At 46.3% G+C, this 25379-nt stretch overlaps 2 protein-coding genes across 22 annotated transcripts; one reads left to right on the plus strand and one right to left on the minus strand.

Annotated features, from left to right (window-relative positions):
• Positions 1 to 1086: 1086 nt before the first annotated feature.
• Positions 1087 to 23393, minus strand: TMEM176B (transmembrane protein 176B). 18 transcript variants are annotated; one of them, XM_042927066.1, is made up of 9 exons: positions 8702 to 8764; positions 8067 to 8107; positions 5867 to 5935; positions 5486 to 5694; positions 3651 to 3761; positions 3236 to 3292; positions 2783 to 3013; positions 1759 to 1878; positions 1087 to 1424 (listed from the first exon to the last, which is right to left on the minus strand). In XM_042927066.1, exons 4-9 carry the CDS (start codon positions 5687 to 5689, stop codon positions 1332 to 1334), a joined length of 816 nt encoding a protein of 271 aa, XP_042783000.1. In that variant the 5' UTR covers positions 5690 to 5694; positions 5867 to 5935; positions 8067 to 8107; positions 8702 to 8764; the 3' UTR covers positions 1087 to 1331. The 18 variants fall into 18 exon arrangements, with proteins under 18 accessions (XP_042783000.1, XP_042782999.1, XP_042783001.1 ...); XM_042927065.1 differs by having other exon boundaries at positions 5486 to 5697; XM_042927067.1 differs by having other exon boundaries at positions 5833 to 5935.
• TMEM176A (transmembrane protein 176A) lies at positions 9199 to 13693 on the plus strand. Of its 4 annotated transcripts, none has more exons than XM_042927086.1 (7): positions 9199 to 9306; positions 10063 to 10264; positions 10729 to 10839; positions 11936 to 11992; positions 12164 to 12385; positions 12924 to 13031; positions 13396 to 13693. In XM_042927086.1, the coding sequence occupies exons 2-7, from the start codon at positions 10067 to 10069 to the stop codon at positions 13435 to 13437; spliced, it is 738 nt and encodes a 245-aa protein (XP_042783020.1). In that variant the 5' UTR covers positions 9199 to 9306; positions 10063 to 10066; the 3' UTR covers positions 13438 to 13693. The 4 variants fall into 4 exon arrangements, with proteins under 4 accessions (XP_042783020.1, XP_042783021.1, XP_042783019.1 ...); XM_042927087.1 differs by having other exon boundaries at positions 10067 to 10264; XM_042927085.1 differs by lacking the exon at positions 9199 to 9306 and adding an exon at positions 9335 to 9481.
• Positions 23394 to 25379: the final 1986 nt, after the last annotated feature.

Raw genomic sequence — 25379 nt, forward strand, 5'->3', positions numbered from 1 at the left:
TGCTCTGTCTCTCTCTCTCTCTCTCTCTCTCTCTCTCTGTCAAAAATAAATAAAACATTAAAAAAAATTTTAAGTGAAAAAAAATTTTAGCTATTTTCCTTTCTTTTTATTTTTATTTTTATTTTAGAAAGAGAAAGGAAAAATGCACAAGAGGAGAGAGAGGCAGAGCGAGAGAGAGAGAGAATCTTAAGCGGGCTCCACACTCAGTGAGGAACCCAATGCAGGGCTTAATCCCACAACCCTGAGCTGAAATCAAGAGTCAGATGCTCAACCGACTGAGTCACTCGGGCACCCTGAAAATGAAAAAAGTTGTAAAAATTCCTCATATCATTTAAAATGAAAGTGAAAAATAATAGGTATGTGTATGTGTGTGTGTGTGTAAAGGGAAAGAACTAACAAATTACTGCAGAAAGAAGAGAAAGAGAGGCGGAAGGAAGGAAGGAAGGAAGGAAGGAAGGAAGGAAGGAAGGAAGGAAGAGGAAGGAAGAAGGAAAGAAGGGAGGGAGGAAAATGTCTTGTTCCAGGGGCACCTGAGTGGCTCAGTCAGAGCTTGGAGCCATCAGTTAAGCATCTGATATAGGCTCAGGTCATTATCTAGCGGTCCGTGGGTTCCAGCCCCAAGTCAGGCTCTGTGCTGGCAGCTCAGAGCCCGGAGCCTGCTTTGGATTCTGTGTCTCCGTCTCTCTCTAACCATCCCCCACTCGTGCTCTGTCTCTCTCTCAAAAATAAATAATAAAAAACATTAAAAAAAAAGTCTTGCTCCATGCCTCACATAGTCCCATAAATCCCAAAGAAAGTTATAGTCAAAATTACAGATGCTTAAAGACACATTCAATAGGTAAAAAGATTCTAAGTACAGTATATGAGAATTATTTTCACTTTACACTGAATAGAAGGAAATCGAAAAAAGGAAGTTTGCCACTTGGGATATAGAGCAGAACATAATTAAATTTAGTCTTAGTGGGACTTTGTTTCCATGTCACAAACTGGCCCTCATTTAATTCAATATGTATCAACACAGAGTAAGTCGCTTCACAGCACACTGTGTGCATAAACAAAGGGAGACCACATCTTTTCCGGGCAAAATGATTTTTCCTGTTGTTTCTGTTTAATTAGCGCTGGAGAAAATGCGACAACACCTGTTCAATGACTTGAGGCCACTGCAATGGGAACAGTGGGGAGAGGAGGAGGGCCGGGACAGTGGCCTAAAGAGAGGCAAGTGTGAAGGGCAGGTCAGCAAGGAGTCCTGGGGAGTGGGTGCTGTCCTCCCCAGTAGCGCTGGGCTACTCCCATCAGGGACATGTGGGAGCCCAGGCAGGGTCTTTGGCGGCTCACAGGATGATGGCATCCATGGTCTTCTCCTTGGAGGGAGAGGGAGGCACTGAATTCTCTCCCAGTAGCTCCTTCTCTGCCCCTTCCTCATCCTGAAAAAACCAGGGAGAAGTCAATAATTGTGGGAGAAAAGACAGGACCTTGTTCATAGAACTTGAAATTGGGAAAGGAAAGAGGAGGGGAAGGAAAAGATACAGAGGAGGGTGAGCTAGCCAGAGATCTGGGACAGAAAGGGGCAAAGGAGGGCCTGGAGAGGCAGAGGGCAGAGGCCAACCCAGACACGGTGCTGGCACATGCTCCTCGCACAGCAAAGGGCTCAGCCAAGTTCCAGAAAGCAGCTGAGCTGTGCTCCCTGATGACCCTCCATGTTCCCAGAGCTTCACCAAATAGACCCATTCTTTCCTCAGTGCATCCTCGAAAACTCACCAGGGGCTGAGAGCTCTGGCCACACAAGCTTCGAAGACCCACGCTCAGGGAAGCCAAGGATACAATGACCTGCAGGACACAGACAGCCAGGAGCAGAGCACGGATTCCTAGGAACAAGTTCTAGAGATGAAGGAAGAAAAAGAGATAGTCAGGAGTCTGCTCCTCTGATTCTGCTCTTACAACCATCTTATCAACCCAGCCAGGTATCAGACTCTGTCCAACCAACTACTTCCCACAAAAACGGAGTGCATTTTCCAACTACTGGACAGCGACAGCTCTACGCCATAGTGGTCTGCAATGTGACCTTACCACACCTTATGAAGAGGCAGGTCTATTTCTCTACCCCTTGAATCTGGAACAGCCTATAATTGTTTTTGAACAATAAAATACAGTGGAGGGTGACACTATGCCTGGCAGTTTCCATTTCCTGCCTCTTAAAATATGCACAGTGAGATACTTCCTGTTGGAACCTAGTTGCCATGCCATGAGAAGCCCAAGCCCAAGCCGCATGCAGGAGCCATTGTAGGCTCTCTGGTTGATGGCTTCAGCTGGGCTCCCAGCCATGTGAGAGCCATCTTGGAGATCCAGCCCAAATGAGCTCTCAGACGACTTCACCCCCAACTGACATCCGACTACAACTGCATGAAAAAAAACCCAAGTGAAGACTGCCTGAGTCCAGCCAACCCACAGAATGTAAAAAGTAATAACAAGTTAGTTTTAAGCCACAACATGTTGGGTGTTGTGTTATACAACAATAGGTAACTGGGACAGGGGCACACCAGGAAATCTAGAAGGGTATTCCATGATGTCCTCTCTTCAGTGTCTCCTCTTTGCTCCTCATTCCCTTTGATTCAGGGAATTCTCATGCTATGAGGGTCTGAAATATGTCTCCAGCTAAGTTAAAACCTCCTGAACCACAGACCTAGGTCCACGCTCAAAAAGCCTACATCTTTGCCCTCCGGTGCCTTAGCTCCTTGGGAATAGAGCCTTGTGATGGATCTCTGGAAGACTGGACTCTTCTCACCATCAGTATTTGCATGTAGGTTTTACATCTATCCTCTGTCCAATGTGACTTGTGACTTCTTTGCCATGTCTCTTGGTACCCAGTGGTTGTGGCAGCAGGTTCTGGGTAATCACACACATAGTTGATGTCATAGAAGCCATCACTTTGCCAGGTTAAGCTATTCACACAAAGGACAACAGCAGCCATGGCTGTGGCGACACCAGCCAGCATGAGCAGACCTGATATGCAGCCCTAAAAGGGAGAAGTGCAGGGGCTCAGACCCTCCTTATTAAGGATAGAGCCATAAGGTCCTGGCTCCAAACTTGTCTCTTCTTCTTCACTTCCTGGCCCAGAAATCCCTCCCCATCCCCCCAGTAGCAAAGATCCCAAGGTATCAGGGACCAAAGGGAAGAAGACCGAAAACTAGGGCAGAAAAACAGACATAGGAGGGGGCAGAGGACACCCAAGACTCACTGAAAGTTTTCCCCGGTGCTTCTCATAGACAATGGCCCCAGCTCCTGCTACAATAGCCTGGAAAGACAAGACACAGGAAAAGGCCTCCAGTTTACCCTCCTGAAATGACCCCTCATTCATTCCCAGGACTGCTGATTTGAAGCAGGATCCGAAGGACTGACAAAGAAAGTAAGCATATGGACACTTGTGATGGGCTCCATTACAGCTGCCCCATCCTTCCCAGCCTGGCCTTAGGGAGGGATGTAGAGAGTAAAAGGGTTTTGCTTGTCCCTTAAGGCACCTTCCTCATGGCAAAGGGCATTTGGATCCGGGTGTTTGGTTTCTTCCCCAAATCCCTGACCCAGATCCAAAGGAACTTTCTCCTCACCCATAACCACTTGCCTCCCACTGAGCTTACAGCCCCTTCCTTACTCACCACAGACCCTGCCCAGAAGGCGCAGCCTGAGGCACACAGCTCTATCCAGGGCCCTAAGCACAGCAACACTCCAAGGGCACAGCTCACAGCCCCCAGCAATATCTGGGTCACCTGAAAGACAAGGTGAAAAGCCAGGTCCCTTTCCACCAGTCCACAGGCCCCAGGAATGGCCACCCAGCTCCTACCTAGCTGTCTTTCCTCTCCTTTTCCTGTCTTGACCTCTCTGCAGCTCTGATTCTAGAAGGTTCTGGCCCCTTTACATCCATGAACCAGCAAGCATATCATGGCTCTTCACCATCCCTATGATGTGAATTCTTATCATTACATTTTCCTAAATATCACACTTTGTCATCCTACCTGATGATTCTCACTTTTTTCTCCTCATTGTCCCTTGGGAATCCCATCATCCCATCCAAGATGGGATGAAAGGACTCCCTTCAAGAGAAAAAAAGAGTTGTGTTGGCTGATAGCTTTCAGTGGTCAGCATTTTCAGGGTCCCCTCATCTTTCAAGCCATGGGCACACTCTTTGGGGATGGCCAACTGGCCACTGGTGAAGCAGGGCAGTGGTATGAGGGCCACTTTCATCCAACATGGCATCCGATAATGGGCAGTCCTTGCTCTGGAGCCCCGTACTGGGCTGGCAGAGACCTTATCGGGACTGCATCATGCTCTGGTGGCTCCCTTTGCCAATCTTGCTCCCTCCTTTTTCATTCCATAGCTGTCACACTGTGACATTGCACATTGAACTCTTGACTCAGCACCTGCTTCCTGGAGAACCCAACAGTCTCTTGGACGTCAACACCTACACATCCCGGCAGCATTTCAGATCTGTCATGTCCAAGTTCCACACCTCACTTGCACCCCCAGTGTCTTATTCTCCTGACTTCCAGGACCTCACTGCCCTGGTCACCCACACTCCAAACCTCAGCATGTTCTTGGATTCCTTTCCTCCTTTGTACCCCAAGCCCACCCACTCCCAAGTAACAGAGACATCATTTACAGATAATGTTGACTCCTCTGTTTCTTTGTCATTTCTACTGTGACCCAGGCAGGTGCAGACCCTCCACCCTTCCTATCTGGACAATTCCCAGCTGTGAGGCAGCCCAGAGTCCAGGTTCCTGCTCAGAAGCCACCCACAGCCTTCCCACCACTGATGCTGATTCAGGACAACTTCTCACCTTGTCACTCAGGGCTCTCAGCAATAGGGCCCTAGGCTGCATTTCCAGTCTGATCTGCCAGAAACCTCATTCTCTTTACTCTGACGGGACTTGCCCGATGCATACTCTCTTCTCCCTCCTTGCTCCTGCCATTCTCCTGACATGGGATTTTTTTTCTTCCATCTTTCACCTCTGTCTACATGCACTCTTCCTCCATTCAAGGTCTGGCTCACATGCCAACTCCTGCAGGTCAATTCCCAAGGATCTCACCTGCTTTACCTTTAATTCTAGTTATGCGTATAGTGATCTGATCCCCTCTGATGGATGTTGAGCACTTTTAAGTTACAGCCTAGGGATTCTCTGTAATTCTCCCTGAAGTGCTTATCATATTGCCTCACATCTGCAGGCCCTCAGTTCACATGGGTTCCATTCAACTGAGCTAACAGCCCCCAGGGATTCTTCCACCTATCCCCCACCTCCAGCTGGGACAGCCCGTGCTGTACCAAAGAAGAGGCCCATCATTCTTTTCCATCTAAGTGTGTGGGGAACCTGCTAAAACTTTCTTTTCCCAAAAAAGATGGGATACAATTAGTAAGTTCTCAAGAGGAGTCAACCCACTTTTTTTTCCATCCTATGGAAGGAGAGTTACCAACCTCTGCAGTACCTGCCACTCTTACCCCCAGTGCCAGCTGCCCATAGCTCATCCTGGCCTTGAAAGGGCTAGTGTCCAGAGGATGAGAAAAAAGCTCCTTCAGGGAGGCCCCAGCTTTGAACAATTGTGCCAAAGATGATTCCTGGTAGATGTGGATGTTGATGTGAGTGGGCTGAGACAGCGTAGAGGCCACATCGACTCCATTCACAGTCACCATATTTTGGGTCATCCTTCCTGCTGGGAAGAAGATGTATGGAAGTGAGGTCTGGGAACCAAGTAAGATAAAAAGGAATATGTCACCTGAGTGAAAGGAGAGAAAACGGTCCCTTGTCAACATCCAAAGGGTCTTTCCAGAGCAAGTATCAATGTCACCGTGGCCTTAATCTGCGATGCAAATCCAAATCACCTCTAGAGTTCTTCACCACGTATATTCTTGGGTCTCTCCCCAGAATTGTCTGATATGGTTTGTCTGGGTCTTGGGTTGGACAAAGAAAGGAATCTGAATTATTTACTTAGTATACATATTTACACATGACACTTCCATATGGTGAAAAAATTCAAAAGATATAAAAGGGTATACTTTTAAAACCCTCCCTCTCCTCTTGCTCTCCCACCACCTAGTTGCCTTCTAGTCAGAAACTAATATTATCATTTTCTTCTATATCCTACAATGACATTTTTTTGCACACAAAAACATATAAAAATATTCTCTTCCCCCTTTGTCCACAAATGGCAGGATACTACATACACTGTCTGCACAATGATTTGTTCACAGAACTGTATTCAGAAATGATCCTTTCTCACTCATTTGTCCAGCTGCAAAGTATTCTGTTGTAGGAACGCATCATGAATTTTAAGCAGTCTTCTATTGATAGACATTTATTTTCTCTTGCAAACAATAATTGTCTCTTACAAACCAGTGAATAATTGGTTACAAACAATTGGCAGGTAAATGGGATAAGCATTTGTCACTTGAATAGATACTGCCCTCTATGGAGCTACCCCATGAAATTCACACTTAGGAGCAAGATGGAAGAAGCTCCACTGCCCCTCTCCATGACCAGAGGAAGGTGTCAGCAAATCTTTAAGTCTTTTTCGAATGCATATCAGGAAAATTACATTTCATTTTAGATTTTAATTAGTTTTATGTAATATACTGCCCCCTTCCAGTGTATATCTCAGCGACATTGGACAAATTCATACATTTGTACAACCCCAACTACAATCAAGATAGAGAACATTTCTATGTTGCAAAAGGTTCTGCAATGTTCCCTGCCCAGTAAGCCCCCCAACCCCTGGCCTGAGGCAACCACTGATCTGCTTTCTGTGACTATTCCAGTATAATTTCAATCCATAATTCTCTTATTATGAATGATATTGGTCATTGTTTCCTATGTCTAAGAGCCATTTTTTTCTCTTCTTCTGTGAGCTCTCTGTTCATATCCTATGTCCTTCTCATTTTTACTGTTTTGTTTTGTGTAGGAGTTCTTTGCGTATTCAAAAAATTGCCATCTGTGATATGATTTCCAAATATTTCTTTACAATTTCACGTTTAAATGTCAATCCATCTGGGATTTATCTTGTAAGTTGGAATGTATGGGTCCAAGTTGTTATGGGGTTTTTTCCCCCAGATGGTTAACTTCTGAAGGATAAGGTCTGTTTGAAGAATATATTATCTTTGTCCTACTGGTTCAAAATGTTCCCTTGAGCAAAAATGAAATTTTCATTGGAATTCAGGGCTATTCTAGTCTTTATACTCCACCCATTGGTGTTTCTGATGAGTCGGGTACCATTGCCACAATTTTACTTATGAGTATAGGGTTTATGGAGTGCCTGGGTGGCTCAGTCAGCTGAGTGTCTGACTCTTGATTTCGGCTCAGGTCATGATCCCAGGGTCATGGGATGGAGCCCTGTGGGCTCCGCGCTGAGCATGGAGATTGCTTGAGATTCTCTCTCTCCCTCTGCCCCCTTCCCTGCTCCTCTCCCTTCTCTCTCCAAAAAAAATTTAAAAAATTTTTAATGAGTATGGAGTAAATTTATTTTAAAAAATTAAATGAGGAGCACCTGGGTGGCTCAGTCGGTTAAGTGTCCGACTTCAGCTCAGGTCATGATCTCACCGTTTGTGGGTGCGAGCCCCACATCGGGCTGTATGCTGAACGCTTGCTCAGAGACTGGAGCCTGCTTCAGATTCTGTGTCTCCTTCTCTCTCTGCCCCTCCTCCACTCGTGCTCTTTCCCACTCTGTCTCTCAAAAAACAAATAAATGTAAGAAATTTTTAATTAAATGAATATGGAGTAAATCTTTAAAAAGAGTATGGAGTAAAAATGAGGATATTTAATTGAGTCATTTCATAACCCTTCATGTTATTTTTTTCTTTCATGGCCATTTTTGCTAGGTTACTTCTCCATATGCACTTTGGAATCAACTTGCCCACCTCCAAAAGCAACCCTCCATAGTAGTAATTCTAATGGGCATCCTACTTCAGCATCAATGATGGAAATCATAATCATATCAGTAACAATTCTAACAACAACAATGATGGCAATCCTAAAGTCTTCCCTTTGTATTCTATGTTCTTTTCAGAGAAGTGCCATACTTGCACCTACCTGGTCTTTTTGGAGGTAAAAAGGACAGGTGTTTGACAGTTCTGCAGACACACAAGGAGGTTCAGACTTATTGATAGACATACATAAGGACGTCTGGCTGGATTCCAGCCAGATCTCCCCTGCGGTCCCAGGAGCCAGCATCACAGAACAGCCCTCTCTGAGCCTCCTGGGAACCACCACTTCCCCCAACACATTACAATCCCAGCTCAGCTGAGCCCCCTGCTCTACCTCTGGACCAGGCCAATCCCATGAGAACTCCCCTCCCACACCACCAGACCCCTGCCACATCAGGGCCCTCCACTTTCCAGCTTCACTCTGAAGGACTTCTCACCACCAAACCACCTGAGTCTCAGCCACTGCACTGGCAATGAAGGTAGGGTGAGGTCTGGTGAGGTGATAGAGAGCCAGGCTGCTGCAGCCAGTACATGTCCCTCCCTTCCCCAGGTCACATTCTGTCTAGGGCATCCCGCCACCCCCAAGCAGGTCCTATAGGAACTGGGAATGGGGGCAAGCAGCATCCCGTGAGATAGGATGGGGGCTTTGGGAACTGGCTTTGGAGACTCTGCAAGAGAAAAATGTCCTGTGGTGAGAGTCTCCAGGGAAGGGGCCACCTGGCATGTGGGGGCCCTGCTCACCTGCTGTCCTCTGGGAGCCCCTGCCAGCGGGTAGGAAGGAGAAGAAGAGCAGAAGCCAGGGGTAGAGGGAGGAGGGCCTGACCTTCAGCACCGCAACTTCCCAGAAAAAGGCTGAGGCAAAGGGGCCCCTCTGGGGGGGGTCCAGTCTTGAGTAGATAACCAGGCTGGTGAGGGGTGGAGGAAAGAGACTGCGCGCATGGGAGTGCACACACATACACACACACACACACACACACTCACAGCACTGGCAGATCTGTGTTCAGAAAGCACCTGCCCAGGTGGCCATTAGGGAGAGGAAAGCTTCCCAGGGTTTCCCTGGGCTGATCACCTCTATGGACTCCCAGGCCACCCACCTTGCCCCCATGCTCTCCAAGCTGGAGCCCAAGGATGTACTGGCAGCTGGAAACCCCCCACACAGGGGCCCTTCTGCCTGGGCTGTCTTCCAGAGAGGCTGCGGCTAAAATTCAGCCTGCCCCTCCTCCACCCTGCCCCTCTGGTGTTCTATCAACCTCTTCCTCCATCCTCCTGGTGCCCAGCTCCAGCTCAGCCCTCCCTGTTGGCACACTCCCTGCCGTCCCCCATCCGGAAACCCAAAGAGAGAGCAGGTGAGGCAAGCCCACAGCCAGGCAGCCCTTTCCCAGGACCCCTCCCCACCGGACTCCCATCCGCCCCCTCACAAGCCTCCAAAGCCTGGTCCAGAACTTGCTGAGGATGGTGGGAGGGAGAGACCAACTGCCTGTGGAGAATGGACTCCAGGAAGTTGGCAGGAGCAGAAGGCAGGTGTGTCTCTGTTTGATACCAAGTCAGTCTGGCCTTGACCCCCACCTCCACAGGCACACAACTTGGTCCTTCCTTGTGTGTGATGTGTGTGGGAGTGGGGAGCGCAGCTTGAAAAGGCTGTGCAGAGCTGAATGGCTGTTGGTAGAGAGGGAGGTGTTTAGGGGCTGAGGGGGGTCCCCGGGCCCTCTGTGGAGCACCTGCGGCAACAGAAGTTCACCTGGCAGCCGGTCACTTGGGTTCTTCCCAGGAGCCCAAGGGCTCTGGGTGGGGACCGCGATGGCACATGCAGGTTGGGAAAAGAGTCTGGAGAGGTGAGGAATCCAGGGCACTGCTTGGTCCAGACCTCAAGGCCATGGGAGGATGGGGGGACAGCAGGTTGAGGGTGAAAGGGGAGGCTCCAGCGGGCTCAGCATTTGCCACAGCACCAGGAGAGTTAGGCTCTGCTGACAGGACACCTCTCAAGAAAGGGCCAGGGATGTTGCTCTGTGATCAGGGACCTCCACCAATCCCAAAGGCCAGTGAAATCTTTGGAAACATTCTGCCAATGCTCTCCATGACACTACCTTCCTCCTCCCTCCCAGAAAGATGTCCACGGGCATGGGGACAGTAGAGAGTGATGAGGTGGCCCCTGGAGCCCTGCAGCCCACCCACATTGATGTGCACATCCACCAGGAGTCAGCTCTGGCCAAACTCCTGATAAGTGGATGCTCCTTGCTTCGTTCCCCCATCTCCAGCGCCGTCTCCCAGACCAGGAGCAGGAGCCGGATACTGGTGGCCTCCTGGGTGAGTAGGGGCCCAGAGGGGTGCCCATGCTCCCCACATCAGGAAAAGAAGAACTTTCTTTTGCTGTGCACACTCCTTACCAGCCTCTCTGAATCAGATGCTGAGCCAGTTTTATCTTATTAGAAATCAAGATCTCCTGTGCTCCATTTCTGACTTTTTTATGTACTTACTGGCCTTCTCCATAAAAGCTGTAGGCAGAGTGGGCTTTGGGCTAAAAGGGTGCGGGAGAGACATGGCCATTTAAAGTCCCACGTGGTGGAGCCCTGAGCCATCCTCTCCCCTCCTCCAGACCCAGCGTGGGCTGGCTCTCCCTCCTCTCTTCTCCCTTCTCCATTTCTTTTCCATGGGGGGTTCCAACTGTTTATACCTGGAATCCTCAAAGCTGCCTGAGACTTGGGGGCAGAAGGTTGCTCCTGGGCCCAGGCATCTGGCAATCAGCTCTTAGTTCTTCTCTTTTCCTCCAGGTGGTACAGATCATGCTGGGGGTGTTGAGTGGGGTTCTAGGGAGTTTCCTGTACATCTTCTACTCTTCCCCCTTGTGCAACTCAGGAGCTGCCATCTGGACAGGGGCTGTGGTGAGTGCGGCAAGGGGATGGTTGACAGGCCAAGAAGGGGCAGATTCACCTCCTATCAGAGGTGATAAACCACCACCATCAGCACCAGCAACATCATCCATGGTACTATAAAATGTCAGCAATCAAAAAGTCCCTCAGTTATTCTAGGCTGAGAATGCAGATGAAAAAACAGCCAAGGAAAGTGGTGGTCTGTCCAAAGTCGACCGGCCAGCTATCCTGGTTTCCTGCCCCGGCCTTCTCCCACCAGGTGGGCCACTTCACCCCAATTCAGCAAACATCAACCAAGGCTCTAGGACATAGCTGATTTCCAGACACTTGCATTGAGATGAGGAGGAAGAACATACTAGAGAGTGTATACTCTACAAGATAAAGTCAACTCTTCATCATTTCCTGGTGCCCTGTGCGGGCCCTGTACACAGTGGGAATCCAATAGGGGTCACTGAATGACAGTGATGAATGTCAAGAGATGGGTGTGTGCAACAAGGGCTTGGGGGCAGGTCATGGTAGCACTGAGGGGCCCTTTGGCATGCCCACACTCACAGAGTAATAGCAAAACACACGCATTTATTGAGAGAGGAGCCAAAAGTAATCATCCTCATCTACCCAAAGGCAAAACACTCAGATTAGTTCTAGAATTGCAGGTAGGATTCAAATCCATCTGTCTACCATGATGTACTAGATGTCCTGTTCTATCAGCCCGTGTTGTGGGGTTGCTGAGCACCTGCTGGGACGGGTGCCTGGACTAGAGACCACCCAGAGACTCATCCTGCACTGAGAGCTTCTCCAATATCCTAGGGCATCCACCATCTGGAACTTTCACAAAGCACCATTGCTTTAAAAGGAAGGTTTTGGAGAAGGGAGGGAGGGCTCTCCAATGTCCCTAAAACAGAGGATCCTGCCACCTCGAGAGTTTGATCCTGGCCCAACCATCACCATTAGCTTACTACAGATGACAAAGCTTAGCTCAAAAATTCAGGCCCACCTGCAGTGTGCCAGGGAAGGACCAGCCCATGGCTGGCTCTGTCTGATGGGGTTACTGGCAGCTGAAAGGCTTGTATCTGCTGTGTTAGCCCTGCTCTCATCCATCTCTCCCCAGGCTGTGCTGGCTGGAGCTGTTGCCTTCATTTATGAGAAACGGGGTGGCATCTACTGGGTGAGTTTGGGGAAGGGCAGGGGTGGGCACCAGGCCCAGAAGCTGGAGGCCACCCAACCAAGCCTTCTGCTCAAACACACATAGGCTACATGGGCCTAACCCTCTCTCCCCAACTGGGCTCCCAGAGACACTGAGTCTCCAAGGTCTCTCTCTGCCTCCTCTGCTCACCAGGCCTTGCTGAGGACCCTGCTCGCCCTGGCAGCTTTCTCCACGGCCATTGCTGCTATCATCATGGGGGCTGATAATTTCTATAAGGGCTACTTTGATTTTGGAGACTTTATCTGTGATGTCTCCTCGAGCACCTGGTACAGGGGCACCCCGCCCCCCAGCACTCCGAGTCCAGAAGAAGTCAGAAGGCTGCACCTGTGTCTCTCCTATCTGAACATGCTGAAGGTAGGGGGGCAAGAGGGAGGGGTGCAGCTGGCAGTGGGCAAGAAAGACCAAGATGGAACACAAGAGTAAGGCTGTGTTACCTGTCCCACACCTAGCGTGACTAGTGTCACCACCAATGTGGCATTAAACAAACTAGAAATAGTTCCTGGGATTGTGGGTGTTATAGATTTGTGGAAAACACAAACACTGAAATAATAATAAGTGAATTAACCTTGTGAGTGTGCAAAGTACTGCAAAGGCATTAAATGCATGTTCTCCCTTGATCCTCTCAAGCCTTGGGGCTGCTGGGGCACCAAATCGTAGCCCGAGCCCTTCACTGTCGGAACAAGGACACTGAGGTCTGATGAGAGGGGTTTCTGGCTGCTCTCTGCATGCTGGACTCGTTTACCCCCCATGCACAGCTCCTTCCTCAGCCCCTCAAGAAGCTACAGACTTGAGGATGAAGGGGTAGAGAGAGACCCTAGGTTGGAAATGCATGACAGCACAGAGCACAGATGGCAGCACTTTGGTGGTGACAGATTTGGTCCTCTGTCCCCAGGTCCTGTTCATAAGTTTTCAGGCCATGCTCTTGGGGGTTTGGGCTCTGCTGCTTCTGGCATCTCTGGTCCCCGTGTGTCTGTACTGCTGGAAAAGCTTCCGATGTAAGGTGAGTCCCTAAAGTATGCTTCTGTGTTTGGGTGGAGAGACTGTCCAGAGGAGACAGAGATGGAGAGCCCATGGCTTGGGGAGGAGAAAAGAGCCCTTACAGTGAGTCCCAAGGGGCATCATGCCTGTCTTTCTACACCATTGGTGGCCCAGTTCAGAGAGCCTCACTCCTTGATCAAGTGGTCCCCACGATAAGGACCCCAGGAAGGCAGGGAAGTCCACATCCATGGTGAGATTCTAGGGATCTTTGCGTCAGGTACCATGAGGCTAGTGTTGGATCTGGTTGGCTCCAGAACTAAGCTGCCCTGGAGGAAAGGATTTGCACCTTCTCTCCCTGGGCTATCTTGCCCCTCTGCCTCCCTTAGGAAACAGACCAGAAGAAACTGCTTCATGTGAGTGAAATCTAGCCTTGCTTTTCCTGAGTGTTCAAGCCTGGACTCTTTCTGGACTGCATGTTCCTGCCTCTGGCTCCTGGGAGAAGGACAAGACTGGGGAAAAGAGATTCTGCAGCAGCTTCAGCTATCCTGCCTCCACTGCCGTGACCACTGCCTTGCCCCACTGATCGTGACAGAAGCTCTTCTGGCTGACTCACCTTCACCATCCGGCTCTGCTTCCCATCCCTCCTGAGCAGTGATGCTAATAAATGTCCTGCTGTTGCTCCCAGCTTCTTGCACAATTCTTCCATGGAATTTCTCCTGGCTGGGAGAGGTGGAGGAGAATGTGCTGATGCAAACCTAAGATGCTCCTCCCTCTCCCAACCTTCCATCTGGGTCTGGAATCACTGGCCATGAAAGTAGCCTCTCTTTGAGGATGGTTCTGGAACTGTACATCCAAGTGCCTGTGTACAAAGGATGAGGCAAGCGGGGGCTCTGAGCCCTGCTCCCTACGATTCAGATTTAACAGAGTGAATGCTGGGCAAACTGAGAATTAGTTTTGTTTTTTGGGGGAGGGAGAGGTTGTTGTTTTTTGGTTTTTTGGCTGTTTGGAAAAAGTGAGAAACAGAAGATGTAATCATTTTGGAAATTATTTTCTTTTAAAGACAGTTGAGGAAATAGAAACCCTGAATAGTTGCCCCATGAAAAAAAATACCTAGAGCTTCTGGAAACTATATGAATCATATATTTTTAAATTCATGGCTAACTTGAATAGGCTACAATAGAAGTAGGAGCATGAATTCAGAGAGCTGAGTCTTGATATTATGATCTGCCTGTCGGGGACTTCTATGAGCACCCACACATTCAGTGCTGCCTTGGAAGGATCCATAGAACTTGGCACAAGGTTGTACTCATGGCTGTATTTATTACAGCAAAAGGGTCCACAGCAGTATCAACCAGGGGCAAAGGTGTATCAGGTAGACTCGGGAGGAGTCTGGGTTCAGGCTTCCGATATCCTCCTACCAGTAAGGGAGGGACAATAACACAGTTCAAAGGTGGGGGAAGGATAATCAACTATCCCCCAAACTTGGAAGGCACTTTGAGACTGGAAAATGAAGGAGGCACTCCATAGCATTTACACAGAGTTTTATTCAGGCTAACAGCTGCAAAGTTACTCTCCACAAAGTCCAGACCTCAGTCCACAGATTCTGTCGTGAGATCAAAGGGTTCACATGCACCTCAGATGGTTTATATGCTCCTAATTGACAGATACCCTTTTATATTAGGTCTTGAGGCACCACCCGGGCATCAGGAAAGGGAAAAACTATGTTATCTCTAACAGATGTATGGGGGGCCAAAACAAGCCTCCTCCATCCCGACATTGGCTGGCATTTCTAATCTAACAAACATGAACAAGATGGGGGACCAAAGATGGAGTCACTATTATCAGCACTCCTACAAACACATATGCAGTGTTTCTGCTCAGAGAAGCCCACTGAAGTCTCAGAGCCCAGGGTTTTTCCTGGAGGCTGTTCACGTAGACAGTCTCTCCACTTGCACAATGACCACAGTTCAAGGCTCTCAGAAGAAAAGCAGGTGTCCACCTGAAATCACATTGTACAGTCCGGGAAAGTTGATACAATGCAATTCAGTGCTTCCAGCACACAAAACAACCTTATCAATATAAGAACATTCCAAAAACCAAATTCTGAGAAGGCAGCCCAGAGCTAGTCCTTCAAACAGGGCCTTGCAAGGAGCAGCCTCTATGTTAATGTTTCCTGCTCACTGCTGTGGAGGCATCTATCAAACTCTGTAACCAAAAACTGCAGTTCATAACCATGCTAAAGACAGCCATCAAATCCTAGAGTCACTTAAATTGGGGAGTCAAAGTGAAGAATCCTGTATATAAATCTGCAATTTCAGGGAACAACTAGGGGGAAAATCCACCCTATCAAAGTATGTGACGAGCAAACTCTTGGTGAAAGAAGTGACTGGAGACCCATGAAAGCAAATCTACTCTAATATAGACTTGGGGCTTGAATTCCTACTGCTTGGGTGATCTGAGACCCTGAGAAAAGAATTCAAAGTCCTCAAGATGGTAGTGACCTTAGACACCTGTCAGAAACCAATTGCAAATTCTGTCAGGAGAAATTCACCTACATCCTTGGACCTCTAAGAATTCCTAAAAACACTGTTTCATGGAGAAAGAAAGAAAGAAAGAAAGAAAGAAAGAAAGAAGAGAGGAAGTAAGGAAGAAGAAAGGAAGAGAAAAGAAAAGAAAAAAGAAACTGAAATTCAGCATAAATTTACAAACATCAAATCAGGAACACAAATCCTTCAGTCATTGCTATTTTCTTATCTAAAAATAGCATGCTTAATATGTTTAAAGAAATTTTAAAAAGGAATTAAAGTATTGGCAAAAATAAGAGCTTGGCAAAAATTATTAGATTTTTTAACCCCAAAGACAACCTCTAGAAATGAAAATTATAGTCATTAGAATAAAAACCCTAGTAAACAAATTAGACATAGCTGCAGAGAGAAATACTAAGCTAGAAGATAGGTCTAAAGGATTTATCTGAAATGCAGCTCAGACAGAAAAAAAGAAATGGAAAATAGAGAACTACTTAAGAGATATTTAGATTTGATGTATGGACAGAATTCCAAGAGGAAGAAAGAGAGAGAAAGAAAGAGAAAAGTAAATAGAGAGAAAATCAGACAAAAAGGCTGAGGAATTTTCTGAATTAAGAAAACACAAGAGGGACACCTAGGTGGCTCAGTCACTAAAGCATCCAACTTCCGCTCAGGTCATGATCTCACAGTTTGTGAGTTCAAGCCCCGTGTCAGGCTCTGTGCTGACAGCTCAGAGCCTGGAGCCTGCTTCGGATTCTGTGTCTCCCTGTCTCTCTGCCCCTCCCCCCACTCGTGCTCTGTTTCTCTCTCAAAAATAAAAACATTAAAAAAATTTTTAAACAATTACACATTTTATATATAATACAAATATTTTGTTATATAAGAATTAAATTGCTCTGGCTCTGTTAAAATCAGACTTTAAGGCAGAGAGCATTCCTACAGAAGAAAAGGCCACTAGTAGTCAATTCAGCAGAACTTGTTCCTTCTCCCATTTTATTCATTCTCTCCCAGAAGCAGGAACCTGTACTTCCAGCCGGAAGAGCTGTCTTATAACGAGGAGGGTACCATCCACAGGCTGGAGACGGTGCAAAGGAAGACCGAAGGAGCCTGTGCCTTCCACAGCATGATTGCATGTGCCAAACCAGCCTTGGATTGCTTACCTTTTAATATCTGTCTATGAAAAAAATTATTTCCTTACTGATTAAAAAAAAGAGAAAATAACTTCTTAAAGAAACCATTTACAATAACAAGGAAACTGTAAGTTACCTAAGATGAAATCTATATATTCAAGACATTAATAAAATTAATGGAAACTGTTTATGAATACCTAAATAAAAAGAAATGCATACACCATGTCAACAGAAGGGAGAACTCCGTTCTGTAAAGATGGCTTCTTGCTCCAAATTGACTCATTAATTCAATGAAATTCCGGGGCGCCTGGGTGGCGCAGTCGGTTAAGCGTCCGACTTCAGCCGGGTCACGATCTCGCGATCCGTGAGCTCGAGCCCCGCGTCAGGCTCTGGGCTGATGGCTCGGAGCCTGGAGCCTATTTCCGATTCTGTGTCTCCCTCTCTCTCTGCCCCTCCCCCGTTCATGCTCTGTCTCTCTCTGTCCCAAAAATAAATAAAAAAGGTTGAAAAAAAATTTTTTTTTTAAAAATTCAATGAAATTCCAATCAAAAACTCAACAGCCTTTCTTAGTTCTTGCTTAGCCAATTCTCAAATTGATACAGATCAAAAGACCAAGAACAGGGACGTATGGTGGCTCAGTTGGTTAAGTGTCTGACTCTTGGTTTCAGCTAGGTCATGATCTCACAGTTCATGAGATAGAGCCCCGAGTTGGGTGCTGCACTGAGCATAGAGCCTGCTTGGGATTCTCTCTTTCCCTCTCTCTCTATCCCTCCCCTGCTCGTGCATGTGTGGAAGTGCACGTGCTCTGTCTCAAAATAAATAAATAGGCTTTAAAAAAAAAAAGACCAAGATCAGCAGACAATCTCACTGTCCCATGAAACTCAAATAAGGAGTTGGACTAGGGGCGCCTGGGTGGCTCAGTTGGTTAAGCATCTGATTTTGCTCAGGTCATGATCTCATGGTTTGTGAGTTGAAGCCCCACATCGAGCTCTGTGCTGACAGCTCAGAGCCTGGAGCCTGCTTTGAATTCTGTGTGTGTGTGTGTGTCTCTCTCTGCCCCTCCCTCTCCCTCTCTCTCAAAAGTAAATAAGCATTTAAAAAAAGGGGGGGGGGGGTGGGGGGAGGGGGGAGTTGGACCAGGTAGGCATTCAGACCAGACAGCTCCCTGGCTTGCAGAGTCAAACCAGAGACAACAGGGAGAATAATGCAGGAATGGACAAGTTTTGGGTCAGAAGTAATAAGACCTGAGCACAAATCCCAGCACTGCCACTTACTAGTTCCTCAACATTGAGTCAGTTACAATTACCTCTTGAGCAATATAGTCTTTTCACTTTTAAAATGAGGACAATTGCAGGGCACCTGGGTTGCTCAGTTAGTTAAGCGTCCAACTTCAGCTCAGGTCATGATCTCACGGTTTGTGAGTTTGAACCCCACGTCAGGCTTTGTGCTGACAGCTTGCTCAGAGCCTGGAGCCTGCTCCAGATTCTGTCTCCCTTTCTCTCTGCCCCTCCTCTACTTGCACTCTGTCTCTGTCTCTCTCAAAATTAAATAAACATTAAATTTTTTTTTAATGGGGACAATTGGGGCACGTGGGTGGCTCAGTCGGTTGAGGGTCTGACTTCGACTCAGGTCATGATCTCATAGTTTTGTGAGTTTGAGCCCCGCATCTAGCTCACTGCTGTTAGTGCAGAGCCTGCTTCATATCTTCTGTCCTGCCCCTCTCTCTGCCCCTTCCCCGCTTGCGGTCTCTCTGTCTCTCTCAAAAATAACTAAATATTTAAAAATTAAAAAATAAAGTAAAACAGAGGCAATTGTTCTTAAAATCCATGGTTAATGTAAGGATTGAGTGATAAATATAAATATAACACTGTCTAAAAAATTGGACACCCCACAGTACAAATTTGTCGAAGCAATGTGGATTACTAGAGACAAAATTGGGGAGAACAGAAAGTACTCACCAATCTCCAAATCCTCTCTCCTCTTTCCCTCAAAGGAGGTAAAATAACATCCCCAAATGGAAATACTATCCCCTCCTTTGAACTTCTAGATTTGCATTAGGGAGACCAGAGCTAAGCCATCAGTGGACCTGAACTGTGCAGGCACAGTAGAAGGTGTGGTCTGCTGTGCCTAGAAATAGCAATGGGGTGCCCTTCCTCAGAGATTAGTATTGTTCTCCAGTTTTCATTTTTCCTTTATTCCTTATAATAGGCCCCCTGGGTGTTAACTGGGCACATAACTTCTCAGAATGCAGACTAGATTTCTCAATCTCTTTTCCAGCAAAGTATGATCAAGTCACTCAATTCTAGGCAATGAGATTTAGGAGAAAGTAGTACGTGCAGTTCCCTGCAGTACCCATTGAGGGGTTGTGTCCTCTTCCCACTGTGCCCTCTTTCATGATGTTTGGAATGCAGGTGTGATAGCTGGGTCCAGAGCAAGCCTTCTTAGACCAGAAGGTGATTTGGGACTGGAGTCCATTCATTGGAGAACAACAGGACAGAAAAAGTGTAACCCATAGTACAACATACTCAATCCTGGGCTGCTCGTCTAAGTGTTTGTGTGAGAAAGAAACTTGGGTTATTTTACATATTCTGTCACTTACAGCCAGATGTTACTCTAATTAATACAATTCCCCTCAAAAGAGTGAGAGCTAAGCCTGTCTAGTCAGCATATTGTGGATAAAATCCTTCATCTAAAGAATGAGTATGTTGGGCACCTGGGTGGCTCAGTAGTTCAACATCCAACCTTTGATTTGGACTCAAGTCACAATCTGACCACAGTTCATGAATTCGAGCCCTGTGTCAGACAGGCTCTGTTCGAACAAAGCAAAGCCTGCTTCTGATTCTCTGTCTCACTCTCTCTGTCCCTCCCCCCACCTTTCAAAATAAATAAATAAACATTAAAAAAAAAAAGACTGAGTATCTCCCAGAGCAGAAGCTGGAAAGCACAACTTGATTATAGCTAATTGAAAGCTGATTATATCTTTTTTTATAAGTTTATTTATTTTGAGAGAGAGACAGACAGAGCACAAGGGGGGAAAGAACAGAGAGAGACAGGGAGAGAGAGAATTCCAAGCAGGCTCCACGCTGTCACCACAGAGCTCATGAACTGTGAGATCACGACCTGAGCCGAGATCAAGAGTCTGACAATTAACCGACTGAGGCACCCAGGTGCCCCTGGTTATATATATTTAAAGAAGCATTGTTTGGGCCTACGTGGATAACATGAGTCATAGAAGAAAAGTGGGGTATGATCAACCAGAATCAGACCAAAGACTGAAATGGTCAGGTTCTTATTTTACTTGAATTGTCTGGATCCTGTGCATGTCCCCTTAGTATCCTACCACCTGGGTATGCTGAGGACGGTCCTATCACCCCCTAAAGAAGGGCTCTGCTTTGCTCTATTCAAGCCCAGTGAGTGGGAGGTGAGCTATGGTGACCCACTGACCATATTCTTTCTGGCCCATAATACAACCCTGGCAGCAGCCTCAGATCTGGTGACTTCTACATTTCCCTAGACTTGCTCCTAACTCTGTACCGACTTCTGTCAGAAAGGGTTCCCATGACTTGCTGGAGGGCAATCCAGTCTCTGATCTTCATGCAGGGATGGCCGTCTTGACCATTCCTGACACACCCAGCTTCGTACTTGCCCCTCAGTACTTCAAAATAAAAGAATGTGTTATTTATACCTACATATCTCAGAACTAAAAAGGAAAGCAGGGAGATGGACAAGAGGAAAACCAGGGTAGGGGAATCAGGAATGGGGATGGGGAAAGTGTGTCTACAGAGAATTGCATAGAGGTCTGCAGTAGTGGTCATAGTTTCTTCTTAACCTAGGTGGTAGATGCATTATGATCATTATTATTATTATAAAAATTGCACATAAACATTTTCTTCCCCCTTCTGTTTGAATGATATAATCACAATAAAAAGTACATATCAGGACTTCCTTTGCTTGAGTTAATTTCAAAACAATATGAAATAATGACTTGTGCAAAAGTCATTCCTCAAATCTATTGATGTAAAACCTATCAGCAAAAATTGAATGGAACTTTGTTCTTCAGGATGCCCAACTCAGAAAAGTATCAAAACCTGTAGGAACAATGAGAGACAGCTGCCTGCTCAAGGATGATGAGTCCTTAGGAATGATGGGGGTGACAGGCCAACTGTGGTCCCAAAAAGCCACTCTTTTTGTCAGGGTCCATGCAAAAAATTGACGGCACACTCGAAGTGGATCATTTGAGAAGTGTTTGATAAAGGGGCTATGTACAAGGGTGCCAGCAAACTGTAGGGAACTGTATGTGATCATGCCCTACTGGGGTCCTTAACCTAGGGGGATCACGGAGGGTATCATTACTTCTCGGCCCGAAAGATGAGGAAAGGAAGCAATTGCTGTGTTTCAGCCAGACACCGAGAAAGTTGACAGAGATGGTACTTGATTTGAGCTGTCCCCTTCCCAGAGAGACACAGCCAGCCTGAGATGAACTTTCAGGGAGGAATCCTGGCAAGTAAATACCCAAAGTACCCCCCTCTGATCTCTTGCTATTGTTTCCTATTGGCCAAACCCAGTGGGAAATCATAGAACACGAGAGCTTACTGATGTGATCAATACGAGACTCTCCTTTGGGGCACACAGAAGGCTAGAGAAAGGTGGAAAGACTATCTGGGGAGGTAAATGAAAGCTATCCAGAAGAATGACTTTTGCTTGTGTGAATAAATATGGTTGAAAACTTCTCAAATTTGGTGAAAGCCATAAGCCTCAAGATTCAGGGAGCTCAGTGAACCCTACACAGAACAAACTCCAAGAAACACAAGCACAGACATATCAGGATCAAACTGCTAAAAACTAAAGACAAAGGAAAAATCTTGAAAACAACCCAACAAAAGTGACCCATTACCTACAAAGAAGAGTGATCCAAATTTCTGTGGTTTCTCATCAGAAACCATGATGGCCAGAGGAAGTGGCACAATATTTTTTGTAATTGTTGAGTACAGGCACAATGTGGAACAGAAACTGGGACTAAACAAGGTGTAGTGTAAGGGAGTTTTGGGGGTGATGGTGCTATTCTTTATCCAGATCATGGTGTTGATTACATGAATCTATGCGTGCATTAAAACTCACAGAACTGTTCACAGGAAAAAAAAAGTCAGTTTTACTATAATAATAATAATGAGATAAATTTGAGGTAATTTGCCTATCTCTATCTCAAAGTCTCAGAGTCATTTCCAGATGTATATCTTCATTTTCCCCATCAAAACCGATACCTCAAGGGGCGTCTGGGTGGCTCAGTTGGTTGAGCATCTGACTCTTGATCTTGGATCATGTCCGATCTCATAGTTTGTGAGTTCGACCCTGCATTGGGCTCTGTACTGACAGTGCAGAGCCTGCTTGGGAGTTTCTCTCTCTCCCTCTCTTCCCCTCCCCTGCTTGTGCGCTCTCTCTCTCTCTCTCTCAAAATTAAAATAAAATAATAAAATAAAATAAAATAAAAACCAAATACCTCAAAACTGATCTTAGCTGTATTTTCAAATAAACAAATTGCTTTTGGGTTTTGTTTTGTTTTAAACAAAAAGCAGGAATGACGTGACTTCTGATTTCCTGCAGAAGAGAAATCCAAAGATCCCAGGACTCTGTGAGGCTGTTGGGGCAGAAGAGGGGGGAGTGGGGGGAGGGCTGAGGAAGAGCTGTGGAGGTGACTTGTAAATGGGCCAGGTTTTCCTCAGAGACTCAGATCTGCCAGAGGCAATAAACAAAGGAGGTTGCCAGATTCTGACAGTAAAAGACTTCTGTGCAGGGCAAACTGAGTTGACATTCGTTTATCTGAATAAAGAATGGAAAGAATTTACATCCAGCCAAGCCATAAAAGGACTGATTTAGAAACACTATGGAAGAGAAATTCATACCATTTTTAGCTTGAGGAAGAAAGCAATTCACCAGGGCCTTTATTTCAACTTTGCAGTTGGTTCTTATGACGGTATGCTTTTCAAACTTAATGACTGAGTTCAAAAACAAAATTAAAACAAGATTCAATTTAAATTCAAATCCCCGAAACAGAAATCCCCCTTACAAGCCACACAGATGTGATTAACCTCGCCACCTAGTGGCTACTAAAAGTTTTGTTCAGAAGAAACTAGAAGAGTAAAAAGTAACTTTTTTTCACACAATTCTTTGAAAACTAGGAGTGCACTTTTGAACAAATATCTACTAATATCTCCATGTGGCAGGCACTGTGTATGGTGGAAGTGAAACTAAACAGGTTGGACAGTTCCCTGCCTTGCCCAACCCTGGTGACACTGAGGAATAAGATCCAATAAGTCATGACATTTTCCCCCTCCTCTATCAGGCATGTCCTTACGCCACCTGCTCCTCCTGAGCCAATTGGTCAGAATCATGTTATTACATTCCCAATGCTCCAGATATAGAGGGGGAGGGGTGCTTCCTACTGCTCTACTGTCTCCAGCCAGTTTTTTCCCTGTCCCACCTCATCTGCTCCAGGGACACAATTCAGGAACCAGATATCCCAGTTCTGAGTTGGACTCACCCTGTCACAGCCCACCCCGCCTGAGCATCCACGGAGATGTTAGCTCAGTCCTGCCCCAAATGGCACACAGATCGGCTCATTGAGAAGACCTTCCACACTCATAAGAATGGTGGGGGAGCAGCCTTCTTGGAAAGCTCTTCTTGGAAGATTGGGATCCATGGTAGAAGAACCCCAGGAGTGGTCTCTCTCCTCCACCCAACCCAGCCAAGTCTTAGGTGTCAAAGGAATCTGTCTACCCCACAGTGGAAGCATTGTGACCCAGGCCCCAGAACAGAACGTCCTGGGAACACAGCTCCAAGCCCCCACAGTCTGGTCACCTTCAGCACGAAAGACAAGACGGGTTTCTGAAACAGGACATAAAAAGTATTAGCCATGTAGAGGAAAAACTGAAAATCCAACTACATTAAAATTAGAAACTTCTGACCCTCAAAAAATAAATGAAGAAAACAAAAAGATTATCCATATAGTGTGATAAAATATTTATCAATACATGTAATTAACAAAGGTCCAGTATCCAGAATGTATGTGTTCAGTTGGACCATATGAAACCACCTGTTTTGTAAGTCAAAAATGGTCAAATACTAGAGATTTCGTATGGTTTAACCCAACAAAAAGAATTCTTCCCTCTCTCTCTTTCTGTCCTCCTCTCGCCCTGAATACATAAATAAATTCAAAAGCGGGAGGGGGGGGTGGGAATCTGGGTGGCTCAGTCGGTTAACTGTCCAACTCTTGATATTGGCTCAGGTCATGATCTCACGGTTTGTGAGTTCGGGCCCCGCATCGGGCTCTGCCCTGACAGTGAGCAGCCTGCTTGGGATTCTCCCTCCCTCTTGACCCCTTCCCCCCCACACACAAAAACTTTAAAAAAAAGAATTCTTACAAATCATAAGGCAGACAACCCAATTTGAAAAATGGTCAAAGATTTGAGCAGACACACTACATAAGAGGAAATCCAAATGATGAATAAGCTTACAAAATGTGCTCAACTGAGGCGCCTGGGTGGCTCAGTCAGTTAAGCGTCCAACTTCAGCTCAGGTCATGATCTCACAGTTCATGGGTTCAAGACCTGCATCAGGCTCTGTGCTGACAGCTCAGAGCCTGGAGCCTGCTTTGGATTCTGTGTTTCCCTCTGTCTCTGCTCCTCCTCTACTCACACTCTGTCTTTCTCTCAAAAATAAATAAACATTTTTTTAAAATCTTTTAACAAAAACAAAAGCAAAATGTGCTCAACTTTATCAATATTCAGGGCGAGGTAAATTAAAGCCACAATAACATAACTTAAAATAATCATCCATATTGGGCAAAAATATTAAAGTCTGACAATATTGGTGAGGATGTGTGGGGCAATAAACAGTTTCCCACACCACTGGCAGGAAAGTAAACTGGCACCAACTACCTTGAAAAACATGCATGAACTAGAAAAATTGAGATACATGGCTTATGGGACCACCACTGCATTCTGAGGCATACACTCAGGTACACATATTCACCAGCACCAGACATTTATAGAAACATTGTTCGTAACATTCCCAAACCGAAAAGAAGCCTAGTATCTGTCATATCTAGCGTTGATAAAATGGAGATATAAATTGTTGCAAACTCCCAAAGTAGAAAATGAGATAGCAATGAACAACCCACAACTATATGAAATTGAGCGAAATGTGCAAGATACCAAAAAAAATGCCTTCCGTGAGATTTTATTTATACAAAATTCAAACCAGGCAAAACCAATCTATAACCTCTAGGGACACACACACAGACAGCAGAACACTAGTCTGGAGAAAAGAAGTGGCTTGACAAGAGTCAGCACACATGCCTCTTGTGGAGTGAGGGAGAGGAGGGCACGTCATTATGAGGATATTGGATATGCTTTCGGGGCACTGAGCAATGACTTGATTTAGAGGTATGTAAGTTTGCTTTATAATTAATCACACAACCATATTTATATGTTTAATGTGTATTTATATATATGCTAGATTGTACAATTAAAAAGAAAGACAAAGCGCCTGGGTGGCTCAGTCGGTTAAGCAACCGACTTCGGCTCAGGTCATGATCTCACAGTTCGTGAGTTTGAGCCCCACATCAGGCTCTGTGCTGACACCTCAGAGCCTGGAGCCTGCTTCAGATTCTGTGTCTCCTTCTCTCTCTGCCCTTTCTTCTCTCTCTCTCTCTCTCTC

The sequence above is a fragment of the Panthera leo genome, chromosome A2, assembly GCF_018350215.1.
Source record: "Panthera leo isolate Ple1 chromosome A2, P.leo_Ple1_pat1.1, whole genome shotgun sequence".
NCBI lineage: Eukaryota > Metazoa > Chordata > Mammalia > Carnivora > Felidae > Panthera > Panthera leo.

Bases quoted from the DNA above. Each gene is read 5' to 3' on its own strand.
- TMEM176A (XM_042927085.1), top strand. From the start codon at position 9,447: ATGGACTCCAGGAAGTTGGCAGGAGCAGAAGGCAG. The intron at 12,386-12,923 runs GTAGGGGGGCAA...CTCTGTCCCCAG, and splicing joins CCTATCTGAACATGCTGAAG to GTCCTGTTCATAAGTTTTCA. The intron at 13,032-13,395 runs GTGAGTCCCTAA...TGCCTCCCTTAG, and splicing joins GGAAAAGCTTCCGATGTAAG to GAAACAGACCAGAAGAAACT.
- TMEM176B (XM_042927064.1), bottom strand. From the start codon at position 5,797: ATGTTGACAAGGGACCGTTTTCTCTCCTTTCACTCAGGTGACATATTC. The intron at 3,014-3,235 runs GTGAGTCTTGGG...TCTCCCTTTTAG, and splicing joins AGCACCGGGGAAAACTTTCA to GGCTGCATATCAGGTCTGCT. The intron at 1,425-1,758 runs GTGAGTTTTCGA...TGGTTTTTTCAG, and splicing joins GCCAGAGCTCTCAGCCCCTG to GATGAGGAAGGGGCAGAGAA.